The sequence below is a fragment of the Falco biarmicus genome, chromosome 3 (assembly GCF_023638135.1).
Source record: "Falco biarmicus isolate bFalBia1 chromosome 3, bFalBia1.pri, whole genome shotgun sequence".
NCBI classification, from domain to species: domain Eukaryota; kingdom Metazoa; phylum Chordata; class Aves; order Falconiformes; family Falconidae; genus Falco; species Falco biarmicus.
The window spans coordinates 112,771,184-112,785,933 of NC_079290.1; the positions used below are offsets into that span (position 1 = coordinate 112,771,184).

Consider the following 14,750-nt stretch of genomic DNA (forward strand, 5'->3'; position numbering starts at 1 on the left):
AAAAGTTCTCCCACAAGCAAGCTGAATTTTGTCTTCAAGAACAACGCAAAAGTCTGATGAAAAGGACCCACAAAGATGTCTACGACAGTGAACTTCAGCAACAGTTTTGATGGTAACAGGTATGTTTAGGTCAATGGAAATCCTGTTCATTAAGTGGATGTGGGGAATGAGTGCTGCAGAGATCAAATGCCAACATGACCTCCATCAGTCCTGCCTCCATTACACAGGACCCTGCATTTCTGCAATCACCCGTTTCATTTACCTTCCTCAAACGAGGCAAAAGAAACTACAAGTGCCAGGCAGTCCCCGTGACAGCTCTCAGGAAGCCAGGATCACACAACAGTAGAAAACTTACCCTGGTCTGATTTCCTCAATATCAGGAACAAGGTTTAGAAATTCATTCTTTCCAGCTCTGGCAAGACAGGAAGTTTCTACCGCAGGAATTAGCTGGAACTGTTCCACCTCATGACAGGGACTGGAGGCACGAGAATTTGCTTCTGGTGTCCTAAAAAAAAAAAAAAAAAATAAAAAGGGAGAAAGAAAAGTAAGTCACAACAAACCAACTGAATGTGACAATGGACTTGAAAGTGCATTTACAGCCTTGCCTGTCTCACAGGTTTCATCCTCCAGTCTAGGTTGTTTTGTATGACACTGGGATGCTTTTGTACGCTATTGAATAGCATTTCCCTTGAAATCTATGGAACAAAACTTGTAACTGCTAGTAGGTTTTTTCCCCACTACTTGTCCCTTGTTTCTCTTGCCAAACACTGTCACAACACAGAAATACATCTTACTATGGTTTGATGTAAAATGTACTACTACATTGGCACGCCTCCTCTCAGGGATGTCAAACTGAGAAGGTACAAGTTACATTATCTTTCATTAAGTAGTTTTTCCAAATGTCATCAAAAATATTTTCTAGAGATACAGCTGAGAACAATAAACAGGGATTACTGGCCAAACTGATTTATTTTGGGTTGTTATTAGAAGATAATGTTTTTTAACAGAACTGAAAAAACCTTGTGGACGCTACACACTGACGATGCACTGGTCACTGGAACGACAAGCTGACTGCTTTCAGCAAAAAGCGAAAAAATACACAACACTTCAAAAGAACAAAATGGGGGAAAACAATTGTACCGAGTATTTGTAGAGAATAAGGCAGGGAAGCCATACAGAGAAATATCTGAAAGTAGGGAAAGGGAATAAAGGGGGAGAAAAATATGCAATCAGGAAATACAGGAAAGAGATTGTGAAGCACCGAGAAGTAACGTTTTTCTATTAACACCCTATTACTTACTTCTGATCAACTGAATTGCATCTTGAATCCACAAGAGAAGGGCAGGTAGATGAGGGCGTGAGGGTAGCACTGCTGAAACTCGACACAGACGGGTCGCGCCCAATGGGGGAAATATCTGACAGCTACAAGGACAAACAGGCAAGGTGTCACAGAGGCGGTTCTTCTGCAGCTGGTGTCCCGTCCCGGGCAGCACACAGCATTCAGCCTGCGGGAGGCTCAGATAATTCCTATCAGTGTTCCTATCAGCCATTTCTCTGCTCCAAATTTTTGGACATAATCATCATAAACCCACCTGGGGGTGAAAATACAAGGGCACTTCTATAGACACCGCTTGTTGTTAACCTCCTACACTTCTGATGGTTCACATCCTGACTTCCTCAATAGAGTATTAGATTACACAGTTGCAACTTGGTGACTCCTGTGCCTACAGTCAGAATTTCTAAAAGAGCCAGTTTACCCTTTTACACAGGGCAAGTGTACACAGAAGGTGGGAGCACTTCCAGTCTGCTAATGAACTAGAAGCTATGCTACAGTCCAAGTTCACACCATTTCTAATTCCTGCACCAGTCTACAGAACCTGATGCTGACTAGCCAAATGCCTCCAATAGACTGAAAATAACAAATTAACAGGAAGTGTTTTGTCTCTTCATACTATCAACAGATTCCACAGACCACAAATACACTGCTGTTGTACTACAAATATAGCGTATTATATTGTATGAAATATTTACCTTACAATCACTGATGCTGTTGTACACCTGGTTAAATTCCCGATTGAAAGTATGAGTAAGAAGCTGCAGACACTGAGGGACACGGACAAACGAAAAAACAACACAGAGAAAAATTTTACATTTAGATTGTCAGGGAAATTTGAACATATGAGGCAATTTGTCAAGACATATTGAGCAGCTCAGGAAAGAACAAACAAATTCTAAGCTGCTGTGAAAAATCCCAGAAGGGAATAATCACTTCCAAAGCTTCATTTACAGAATTACTAATGAAGGGGAATGAGGTACAGCCATAGCACAAACCCAGCCACCAGCACGGGCTAGTGAGAATGGATTATTTCATTATAAAGCATATTAAAACGAAACTCATGCAACACTGGATATTCGCCATGCTATCTGAAAAGCTCATCATGAATCTTTAACCGTTTTTGGCACCTCAGTTTAGGCCCGTGATGCTTTTCCCATGTTATACCTTGGTGGCCAGCTCTTTCTCCCGATCCACCAGGCTCTCTATATCTGCCGAGTCATAGCCACTGCTCTCACTGGGTGTCACAGCACTCTCGAACGTTGTAGTCGAGATCTGGGAGGAAATGCTGGTGGAGGTACTGAGGGTTCCACTGCTCAAACTGGGAGACAGTGAGTCACTCAGGGACTTGGGGATGCTGTCACCAAGCTTTTCACGAAGCAGAAGGAAATGTCGGGTTTTTTCCACCTAGCAAGAAAAGAAATGAGTATCATCTGCTCCAGGATGTTGCCTGCTTTACAGGCACTGAATTCTTACGCATTCTTTTAAGATTCATACACTGAGCATTCTCCCCAGGTAAGTGAGTTTGCAATGGCACAAGAAGTAGAATCTGCCTTTGTTGAACACACTGAGATTCTGAGCTGAAGGTTCCATGCAGCAGCCAGCCACACACCTGCTACCTTACCTTCTCTGTTGGAGAATTTAATTATATCTCGACTTTGAGAACAAACTCCAATCCGGGAACTCATTCAGCTCAGAAGGTCTCACAGAGGGTAGACTAAAGGCAAATTCAAAGGTACAGTTATGCTTTTTCTTTCACTTCCCCGATTTCTTTACTCACCTCATGCAGCAGCTCCAGTTTCTCCAATTCCCACTGATGCTCGAGAATGAGGCTGTCACCCCTGGGCCTCCAACCTGCCAGGTTCTCTTCTCCTCGCACATATGCCACAGATGTATCCAGGACTTTCCTCCTCCTCCTCTGCATTCCTAAGCAGTTAAAAAAAAAACAACATAAGATGCGTTAAAAATACAGCCAGAGGCTTAGCACTAAGAAACACTTAACAATTAGCAAGCTGTGAAGTACCAACCCGTCTGTTTGGCTGGAAATACACAAGGCAATGATTTCATTGACAGAAATCACACATTCCAAAGATGTGATTTAGTCCAGCTTTCTTACTTGATTCAGATACTTTCCATTGACCACGATATAATGCAAACTCCTGTTCAGTCTAATTCAATACAGGAACTTCAATTGCTAGTTCTTAGAGGAAAAATACACTGATACCACACAATCTACATTCCTTCCAAGTTACCAAGTTTGCATCAGATAGCAGCAGTATCTTCAAAAGACCAAGAGAAAACTGCATTGATGCAAAACCAAGTCTCAGCTGTGTTAGTCATAGGCCATGTATTATGCAACCTAAGTCTATGACAAAGGTCCAGTTTCCTGGTATGTCAGAAAACGTAAAGTTTTCAGTGAATCCTTGGTTCACCACTGGTGAACACAGACCCAAGTTGAAAGTAAAAGCTTGCCTAAGTTTTTTAAGCAATAGCAATGTGCCACTGTTCCCATGAAACACAGGAAACTCTTCCCACCAGGACAGAAGATCCACAGAATCACTCTCTTCCACCTACGAAATTTTCTGCAATGTTTCATATTTATCACTTGAACACCCAGTCACTGCTTACCTGGACTTCCTGTGTCTGCCATTTTGCATAAACTTAGTTCATAGATCCCGGTCACTCGATTGCTGTTCACAAGAAACCAGAGGGAAAAAGAAAAACCTATTATCTTCAAAAATTGTGTGCATTAGCTTTAGTAAACCGGTCCCCAAATTAGAAGTTCAAGTATAGTTCTTAGTTAGAACTACATCTGAATTCTAATCTTGACAGAAAATAACCAGGAGAGACTGCAAGATCTCTAAAAATGGCTTTTCCCCCATGTTCCCCCTCACCCCCCTCATCAGATTCAGAGAGCAGCTGCTGCAGTAAATTCCAGGTCGAGATCAGGGTTGTCTATGTGCAAGTTTGAACAATGGATCTCTCTTCCCAACCGTTCAGTCAGAAGGCCGGAAAAAGGATCAGTAAAGAGAAAAGCCACCAGAGTTTTACTGAAATAAATGCAACAAAGAATGCTCAAAACCAGACTGGAGAACTGTAGGTAGACTTTCAAGGAAGAAATAAAGAAAACTAAGCTACATTCTCCCCATGCCCTCTAAGAGAAAAAGTATATGCCGACATAAAACTTCAATACCAAAACTGGAACTTACGAATCTGGAGATTTGGAGTAGCCACTGCCAAAGAGATTGCGTAGTGATCGCGGTGGGGAGATCTTGGCATCTCTTGAGTAAAAGACCATACAAACATCCTTTGTTATAACAGCAGGCTGGATGCAGTGGTCAAGCTAAGAGAAAAAAACAATAATGAATGACTGGCTGCAGACAACTATACCAAGTTATACTGCTTCCCTCTTGTGGGGGGACAGCTTTTTGAAATTTATTCTTATTTGGGTCTTTGGTGGAGGTTTTTCACATGTGTTTCTGTGAAAGAGAACTGTCAAATTTCTCAATGCATCTTATGGGTGAATTGTACTATACAAAAGAACAGTGACTTGCACGCAAAGCCAAGAGCTAGGCCAGCATTTGTAAGATAAGCAGGACTTACACAGCAACGTTCACTGATTTCAGTGGATTTTCAGATACAAAAATAGACAAAACGAGGCACAGAAAAGGAGATCACCAGTTTCGCTTCACATTTGGTACAAGGCAGTAATACCTTGACATCAAGATGCTAACTGTGAATTAATTTTTCCACCCTGTTCTCAGAAAATTAATAAAGACTTTCACTGGCTTCAGGATTCAAAATCATTTAGTCCGGTAAGTATCTTGGCTACATACTGTCTGCTGTCTCAAAATAACTCAAGTTATACTCGAGTCCACAAGCAAAAAGAAAGGCACAGGTCTCTAACCTCCAGGTAAGCAGAAAGGGTCATATATATCTTCTCTCCATACGGTGTCACTCGATTGAGGAGAAGGGAGTTATGCAAGGAGCTATCCCAAACTGCTTCAAACCGATAGAAAGTCCTGAAAAAAAATACAGTAAGAGCTCCTCTGCATCCCTCTTAGCCCTCAGTGTACAGCATCTTTTTCTTGACATCATCCACTACAACTCTCAGCGGCTTAGATAACAAATAAAAAGCAAAAGCAAAGACCTTCTTTTCTTTCCCAAGATCACTTACTTCTACCCTCAAATACCATGGCATAAGAGAACATTGCTTGTTATGAAAAAAGACTCATGTAACAGAGTCAAAAGTAAATACAGAACAGAACAAAAGCTGTCTTAACACTACAGGGAAGTCAGCACTACAGAACAGTGTTTCTAAACAGTAGAATTCCTTTCTATTGCTCCAGGTGCAATTCAGCCCAGTTGGACCTCCAGAGTGCATGGCAAGGTTCTTTTCTATAAGCACCGCTCATTCTACACCATGTTTTAGGACTAATGTATAGCAACAAAACAGATCCCTCTAACACTGAGTCTTACAAATCCAGCAGCTTCTGATAGCAACCCTACCTATCAATCATTGTAATTTAAGTCCTATATTCAAGTGACAAAGATTTCCTTCTATGCCCTTACTAGCTTCAAGTAAAAACTTGCAGATCTAACACAAACTTTTGTAAGAAATTTCTTCAGTTTGGTACATGGAATGAAAGGAGCTGAAGTTTCCACAGCTCTACCCCCGCAATCAGGAAAGTTCATCTGTTAACTAAAAAAAAAACACCTAAAAAAGTGAGAGACAGCATCATACACAGGACAGCTAAATCATTAGACCCTTGAGTCACCATGACACTCTCCCCTCTTGTAACAGCAGCTTAGGGAAATGACCTCTCTCCTTTCTCACAGGCGAAGACCGATTTCACGTAGGCTCCTCTGGAAAGAAGTCCTATACCCTTAGTCAGGAATACAGCACACTTCTCTACACTGATAACAAAAAGATGATACCATTTCTTCATCACCTCTATAAAATTTCCCTCCCAAAGCCCCTTGCCACTGAGGTTTTCCATCCTATTTTGAGTCCAAATGATGTGGTACTAAAAGCAAGAAAGTGTGTCATGTGTATTAATTTTTTATAATGTTGTATCTCCAAAGAGCTTCTGCACTAATGCCCAAGGCCAACTCAGAAAAATGGAAAATGAAACCAAAGACAAACGACAAAAAGTAGGGTGGGGGTGAAAGAAAGAAATAACAATAACGAAAACCAACCAAAAAACCATCACAAACAGCCCAAGAGCAGACATATCAGAAACCAAGATCCCAAACAGAGTTCCCAAGAAACCCCTTCTCCTGATACCAGTTGCATAATTCTGAGCTAATACATTGAGACACCATGAACTGTGCAGTCAAGTAGTGTAATTTGAGAGTATTGCTAAATACTGTTTCCATTGGAAGTAGCACATTTAAGAATCTTATTACTTCTACATGTCCTGCTTCTATTAAAAATGCTACAGAGAAAAATATTCTGAAGGCGAAGTAATTGGTAGCTGCCAAAGCACTGTAACAGAATCATCCTTATTTGGGTGAGGTTAGGCAAGCAGCACAGGTTGTCCTCTAACCCTTTACAAATCTGTGTTGAGTCCCTATGTTTAGTCTTTCATCATGTCTTAGGTATGGGATCAATTTTTTTAGCAAGCTCCAGATCTACTCTCTGGGTGGAAGAAAATGTGGTAAACTGGCTCTTCACCGATGCGAGAGCCGGCATACCTGGCCCCTGAATCAGCTCGCCACCATTTGCCAACCAGGACTTCTCATCACAAAGAGAGAATACAGATATAGATGTTCATCAGCAAAATGATGACTTTTTCATGAACACAAAGTTGAAGTACAGTTGAAATACAGTTACTCTACTGGATTTTGTCTAGCCAGGGAGTTAAACACAGAGTCTGGCCTAGTCCAAACCAGAACTTGCTAGAATAGTTACAGAGGCGGACAAAAAAAACCAGGAGTGAGCAAACTTCTTTCAGCATAGCTAATAGCACAAGGAGGGAAACGGAGTGCAGAACAAGCGAAGCATGAAAAACAGGAGAAACAGGTTAAAAGCACCAACGTGTAGTTGGGACTGATTTTTAAGTGGATTTTAGTATTAGTGAGAGGTGGTGAACCGAGAGCACTGAAGACTTAAAGTTTGCTCTTTTTCAAAGAGGCAAACCACAGAAAGCAGAGTGCAAATTGTCCCAGACTGTGCCGCCAGCACACCTGGCCATGCCCCGGTCTGGAAGGTGAAGGAGGAGTCCAGTCCCAGCAGCTACTGCACCTCTGCGTCTTTGCACACTGGTGAAGTAAGTAGTAGCAACCACATGGTTAAATTTCAGATGCAAATCCAACCTAAGAACAGAGGTTGAATGCCAGTCACATGGCTGCCACTGCTTTTTGTTCAGTGCAATTCAGAGCTGGAATTTCAAGTAACCTAATCATTCAGTCCTTGACTTGGTACTTCAAACATGGCAAGCATTACAGAGTCAGAGGCAGTAAGAAATTCCAAATTTAGTTCTTTGATACAGAACGAAGGAAGAAAATAGCAAGGGCTACAAATAGGGACTACATTCTCATGGCACATTTTTAGAATCAGAAAGACGGAACCAAGAAGGCTATTTCTTACACGTGAAGGGAAGTTTACCTTCTCAAGTCCCACACTGAATTGTACCCAAATAAACCCCTGACACAAAGGAGGAGGAGGAGGAATACCACTTCTGCAAGAGCAAAGAGGTGTGCTAACAAAATTCAGTAAAAGCTAAAAGGGAAGTGGGGGCAAGACAAATGGGACATAAAGATTCTTGAAAATAGAATGCTTTATGTACAAAGGAAGCAACCAGAAAATACCTAGGCATATCCTTATCAAGAAAGAGCCTGTAAAAACATAGAAAGAGCTTCAGTTAGTGCAGCCAAAAGCAGAACAGAAAAGCAACAGCTGAGAGGAACAGAACAAGTAGACTTAAAAAAAACCCAAAACACACAACACACCAACCAGAAAACAGGTCTGCAGACAATGAGCAAATGTAAGACACATCCTTTACCAGGGATTCACTTCCAATTCACCACCCTGCCACGCACTCATCCCACAGCTTAAACCTTGGCATTCTGGCAAGAGGTGGTCAACAGCTTTACTTTACTTCACTCACACTAATCCTTCATCCAAGTGGCCAACCTAATAGAAACTGTAGAGCTATATAGGAATTTCAAGAAATTCCTGTACAACATAAAGTATAGGACCTTCCAACTTCAAATACAATAGTAATCAGACTGGAAACTAGCAGCAATCCCCTTACATCCCAGTTATACCGACCCATTAATTCAAACACACTAACACACCCACTTCTCAGTGGGAGGCAGAGTAACTGCCAAGGCCCTGTCCCTGCGCCTGCCGCAGACACGAGGTGGCAGGAAGGATTCAGCAGGCAGAAGCAGCGTCCTGGATCCACCTTTAATATCGCAGTGGTATTCAAAGTCCAAGCCTCTAACAGAAGGAAGAGGCCATTTCAGCGCCTGGAATACCGCCTCCAGCATTCAGCAGCTGCAGCAGAGATGGGCTCCAAAACAACCTCCGGAAACACTCATTCATAGTTAAATTTCCGAGATATTCCTGCTTTGCACCAGCTAAACAGAGCCATGGAGCGGTCAAGTGACTTGGCTGATGTCAGAGCAGGGAGAGGCTGTGCCGGCAATGCAGCATTCTGCTTCGCTGCCCTTTTGTTGCAGACGCTGAAGCCAAACAATGCAGAATCCGCCTGATCTGTACAGCAATGCACCCTAATGAGGCAGCGCACACAGCCCCAAACCTCTCAGACAGGGGCCCGGCCGCTGCAGCAACCAGTTCCACGGAACAGACACCCCCTTCTTAGGGCCGGAGTCCATCTGTATAAACCCACAAACCATTAAGTTCAATTTACAAAGCATGGCTCTTGCTTAAACTGTCACATCCTTGTTCCAGGAATAATATAGGTATGTACACATCCATAAATATATCCCCCGAGACTGCCCTTGTACTTCAATGCTGTATTCTAGCAACAAACTTTGATGTCAGTAGAAAAAGTTCTGGGTTAAATTCCAAGACTCCCTTAAGCTGTTCCCTTCTGTCCTCCCTTTTTGGTGCTTACACATGGAAAGTAATTCAAATGAATTATCAAGAAATCCTCCATGTAGACCAATGGGCTTCACCTTTAGCAAGAGTTCATGGTAACATTGATTCTCGATCTGTATGCCCTGTGCCCACAGAGTTCTACATTTAACAATCAGCAATATTCCCAGCTTTCCAAACATCCTGCCAGTATCTCAGAAGTCAAAGAAATTTCAGATTCCTCCTAGAGTGCTCACTTCACTCACTTACCTATTGGAGCTGTGAGAGGACTTCAGGTATTTTGCAGAAATAATATTCAAAGACAAAATAGCATCCACAGCAGCTTCATCTACCTCTGGTTTATTTCTTATACGCCCTGAAAAAGGTAGAAGGGGGAGTCAACTAAAATTAAACTTGAAACACAGAATGAAAGTGTTTTCCCAAATATAATTTCAGACTATATGATTAACAAGCAGCTTTAAGTGGAAGTTGCACAACTTCAGTTTTTCCTCTGGATATTTTTCAAAATTCTCCCCTCACAGCCAATATTCATAAAGATGTCAGAATCCAATACAAAAAGAAATTACCGTTAGTACTTTTTCTTCCTTACACAGCAACATGCAAAACAATACACTCACCGACAACCAGCTCTCGCACATCTTTCCAGTGCAACTCACTGCCCTTCTCATGGATAATGGTGACTGTGATTCTACGCTGGATTCCCTGGTAGAATTCAAAACCAAAACATTGGTGAAGCATTCCCCACCAACACACATACTCTAACATCATTATTTTGCAATTATACTGCAAAAACGAAGCAAATAAGATCATTTAAATTAGTCTGAAACTGTGAACAAGCACCTATGTTTCAGGACCCTAAAACTGACTTAAGAGAAACATTACACTCTCCTAAATAACAGAATTTACAGTTCTCCCTCCTCATTCCACAAAGGCAGAGGATTTAACCTAAAATTGTCCTTAAACTGTTGATACACTCTCAAAGAAGGTATGTATGGTCCCTGGGATGTATCAGTTGACCACAAAACCAAGCAAATCCTTGAGTAATGTGTTCTTATGTACTTATACGTTACATTAAAGTGTATATACCAAAACAGAACATATATACCAAAAGAAGTTACTAGAAAAGAGAAACTACTCATGCAGATATTCTCCTCCTTTGTCACATGTATCTGTTATGAGCCAAAATATTGTAAAACTCTGTAATAGCTGGAAAGAAGGTACAACTGTAGAATAGAAGTAAACACCACATCTAAAAAAGAAAAATTCCCAAGTGTTGGTTGCAACAGGTTTCACTCTTCAAAACGTAGAGGACAACTATCCAGGGAGAAGGTGCTTTGCATGCAACTGTTTCCAAAGAAGCTGATAAACATTTGCCTGCATTGTGGACTTGGCAATGGAACTACACAGGTTAGAATTACTCTGGTTTGAACTGGGAGTAACTGCTGAGCACATTAGTAAATCTAGAACTGAGCAACATTATTTTTTTTTTAAAAGGAAATTATTAGAATACGATTATTATTCCTAAGCTATACGGACTGTTCCTATCATTTTAAGAAAGAGGAAATGCAAGTCAAAGTAAACTCCATGGAAAAGAACTGAGAATTTGAGAGTAGAAGAAAACCATAACAAACTTATAAACAATATTTAACTGAGATTTATCTTTAGAATCTAGCTAAAGACAAATTATTATTAAGGATTATTACAGGCATTTAAAATGCACAGAGACACAGTCATTTTGTAGACTTGTCTCACAGCCACATGCAGTGAGAAAGAACCAACGAAAGCTGAGTCCACAAGATCCTTCTGGGTCCTTGGTAGAGATGCTGGAGAACACTAAAGGCACAAATCTGGTTCCAAAGGTTCCTGCTTTTTGAAAAGCTTTCATCTTTCATGAGTGGGATGCACACTGATAAGGAAACAGCAATACACTAGGGGCCAAACGTACTCTCTTCGTAGCCCAAAGCTAACAGACTAAGTACAGACTGAAGGATGGCTGACCCTACAGCTATCATTAGACAGCTGCGTAGGAAAGGAAGGGACATGGAAGATGCAAAATCCAGCCATTCTAACCCCCCACAGAGATGAAACTTGCTGCTCTACAGCCTTCATTAGTACCTGGTGAAGGAGGAACGTCCCCTGGCAGGGCAAGCCTCCAGTGTGGTCCACAATAGCAGGAATATACCTGTGTGAGAGAGTGAAATCAAGAGGCAGGAAAGATATACTAGTACAGTGACTGCCAACAGTTACCTCTCCATATAGTACCTGAAGAAATGAGTGCTTCTGCTGACTCCCAGACTAGACTCTTTATTCACCAGAGCATCAGTAAAATACAGAAGTATCATACACTGCACTTCCAGTACTTCTGGAAAACTCTGTGGAACTCGCTTCTCAATATAATCCCTAAAACTTGTCAGGGAAAAACCTTCTGTGTAGCAGAGGTGAACATAAAACAGGGCCTGGTAGATGACTTCTGGAGCATAAAATCTCTAGCGACCCAAAGAATCTAAACTCATTGCCTGCATCGGGTAAGTTTTCCCAGTGCCTGTTCAGCTGGTGTGCACGGGCTTTCAAAATGGAAAGATTACTTGAAGCGTGAAAGAAATGTCATTTTATCTCTTCAGCCCTTTCCAGTGGGGACAACCAATGTCACCAGAATTTACACCCGATCACTACAGACCACCCAGGCCACTGCCCAATAACGACTGCTGAACATCAGCCTGGTCTGACCAGAACAAAGGGCAAAAGATCAGACTCCCATAAATGACTCTTCTTAAAACATAAAGGATTAATACTGGACTTACTCCCCTGTCGGCTCCAATTCGCTGATTTCAAACCACACAAGGAGGTCGTATTTGCTCACACTCTGGCCCAAGCTGGGTTTGCTCATAGTATTTAGTTTTGTAGCTGGCACTTAAAAATAAAAAGAAAGAGGAAAAGGAATGGTTTACAAAGACTAAACAAGTAAAGCTTACCCTAGGGCTCACAGAAACAAGTCATTTCAGTGATCCTACGTATTCTATGTACATACGCAGACAACATCTTTTTCCATGAAAATTATGTTGCTTACAGCAATCATTTCTCAAAGTGTTGTTTTTTTAAAATGTAAGTTACTAGATGAAAAGAAAAAAACCCAACACAAATAAAAAACCAAAACTGTATCCAAAAAAACTTGTAAAAATATGCAGTCTCTCTAGATCCACAGAAAAAGTTTCCACAAATACGCCATGAAGTAACTGACGTACAACAGTTTGTGATTTGGAATTACTTAGGTCTGTTCTTCTACAACATTACTCACCAATAAAGTACATTTCCCCCCCCATACACAAGGTGGGGGGAAGAATGGGGGGGGAGGGGGGGAGGGGGGGAAGAGGAACTTAAAACTTCAGTCTTTGCTTCTTCATGTTACAAATGCTAGTCTCCTGAACCACTTTAGATAATATGTAAAAAGGCTGAACAAGACTTATTCCAGAGCCATAATCCTGCCAAGATATGTTTCTGGGCTCCTTACATTTTAGTATTAGTGACTACTACTGGCCAGATCCTCTCTAATTCCTTTCATACAAATGTAGGGATAAACCATGTTAAAAAAAATAACAGGGTAACTGAAATCTAGAAATAATCCGATATCCATTCACATATACTTAGATCGGATCTTTTAGCTATCATTACATGACCTCTCTTATCTACTCATTCATTTAATTTTTGTGAAAGGGAATATTTTAAAAGCCTAGTTCCTGTGTACTCTGACAGGTATTTTTGTAACTCTGCAATTGATTTTCCTTTTTTTTTTTTCCTTTCACATACTAACTTTATTGTTTTTATTAAGCCAAATAATTATTCTCCCTTCTAGCCCCTCCAGCCCCATTCTTCCCTTGCTCAAGTATTCTTCTAGGTTCTCTGATCTTCACACCTCTGTGTATCCTTCAGCCTCCACCACAACTTAATTTCCAGTGCAGCGGAAGGGCTTAACAGTCCCCAGTCAAGAAAAAGTCCTTATACGTGTGCCTGTGCAGTCTCTTTTGGAAAAAAAAAAAAAAGTGAATTCTGCTTCTTCTCTGGGTAAAAATCGCAGCTACCTCAGATGGACAGATTTATAACAGACAAGAATCTGTTATTTACAGCACTACAACTCCATCACACTAGGCAGCAAGCTTCTGTGTCACCATTTACTCCTCCCTTTCATTACTCAGGGCACTCACTCTCTTACATGCATATCACATCACATAGCTGCACATGAATTCATTACAGCTGGACTTAAAGCGAGAGGTACATCAAAGACAAGTCAATCAAGTTTATTGCTAAGCAGAGCAACCCAAAAGATTCAGAAGAGAAAAACAACAGAAAGACACATTTAACTAAACACGAAAGCCAGTTCTAAAGGTTCTCATGGACTTGCTCTGGCAGAATTAATAACCAACGAGTTGTCTTTTTTGTGTGTTTGTTTTAAATAAAACCAAATAAAAATGTAAACGAGGAACGGCAATGTTAGTAGGAGAAAAAACCACCACAACATGATGAGCAAAAAGGAAACCTATATGGAACACAGCAGAATGTTTCTCTACATAGCTGTTTTTTCATGTGCAGCATCTCTCATCCCAGTATCAGAAACCTATGTACAGAACACACCAAAAAAAATATCAAGAGGTCCAGGAAGTTTCAAGGAATAGATCCAGCGACACAGAAAAATCTGCAATACCTAGCACTGGAGTTCATAGACTATATGGTTCTCTCTAGAATAGCCCTAAACTTAAGCACAGCATCACCTTCCATGACTGCAGTCATGGCTGTTTCTAGTCCCAAGAACGTTACATGATAAAGGAAAACGGAATTCTGCAGCACATGTTGGAACTACTTCTACATCTACTACAGATCAAGTTTGGCTACTAACCATCTCGTTTAGGAGCCCGCTCACTCTGACAACTGGGAATAGGCAGAAAGAGAAAAGGTGGCAGCTGGTCAGCTCCATCCTGGAAAGCAGCCACAGCAGAGGATGCAAGCACGTTGGCATGCTCGGATAGCGTGTTCAGCACATGCACGTTTACATAGCCAGACATAAGATACCTAATCAATTCAATTTTTCTTTCATGGTCTGCAAAGGGAATGGAACACACACAAAAAAAGGATGTAGAAATGGGCAGGTGAGAGAAAGCTGGAGGAGGCGGAAATTAATAGGTGAAATGGAAAAAAAACACAGGAGTTCAGCATGCATTATTACAATTAAGCAAAGAAAAAAAAAGGATCATTTCAACAAGACTGACTCACTAAAGAAGAATGTTGAGAGAGCAAAAAGATGAAGCAGTTAATGAATAAGCAAATTTCCAGTCAAGTGCTCAGTAAGCACATAAAGAG

General features: G+C 41.1%; 1 protein-coding gene across 19 annotated transcripts in view; it reads right to left on the reverse strand.

The window, feature by feature from the left end:
- KIF1B (kinesin family member 1B) overlaps positions 1 to 14,750 on the reverse strand; it is a 96,855-nt gene that overhangs the window by 6,626 nt on the left and 75,479 nt on the right. For 8 of the 19 annotated variants that reach the window (XM_056330682.1, XM_056330677.1, XM_056330691.1 and 5 more), the window contains 14 exons: positions 14,290 to 14,490; positions 12,203 to 12,311; positions 11,517 to 11,583; positions 10,019 to 10,103; positions 9,651 to 9,756; positions 8,147 to 8,173; positions 5,241 to 5,355; positions 4,543 to 4,676; positions 3,962 to 4,023; positions 3,114 to 3,259; positions 2,501 to 2,740; positions 2,032 to 2,103; positions 1,301 to 1,422; positions 356 to 505 (listed from right to left, as the gene is read on the reverse strand). In XM_056330682.1, the coding sequence (XP_056186657.1) occupies positions 356 to 505; positions 1,301 to 1,422; positions 2,032 to 2,103; positions 2,501 to 2,740; positions 3,114 to 3,259; positions 3,962 to 4,023; positions 4,543 to 4,676; positions 5,241 to 5,355; positions 8,147 to 8,173; positions 9,651 to 9,756; positions 10,019 to 10,103; positions 11,517 to 11,583; positions 12,203 to 12,311; positions 14,290 to 14,490 (1,636 nt within the window). The remainder of the gene's footprint in view (positions 1 to 355; positions 506 to 1,300; positions 1,423 to 2,031; positions 2,104 to 2,500; positions 2,741 to 3,113; positions 3,260 to 3,961; positions 4,024 to 4,542; positions 4,677 to 5,240; positions 5,356 to 8,146; positions 8,174 to 9,650; positions 9,757 to 10,018; positions 10,104 to 11,516; positions 11,584 to 12,202; positions 12,312 to 14,289; positions 14,491 to 14,750) is intronic. The other 11 variants (XM_056330692.1, XM_056330690.1, XM_056330696.1 and 8 more) reach the window with 3 other exon arrangements.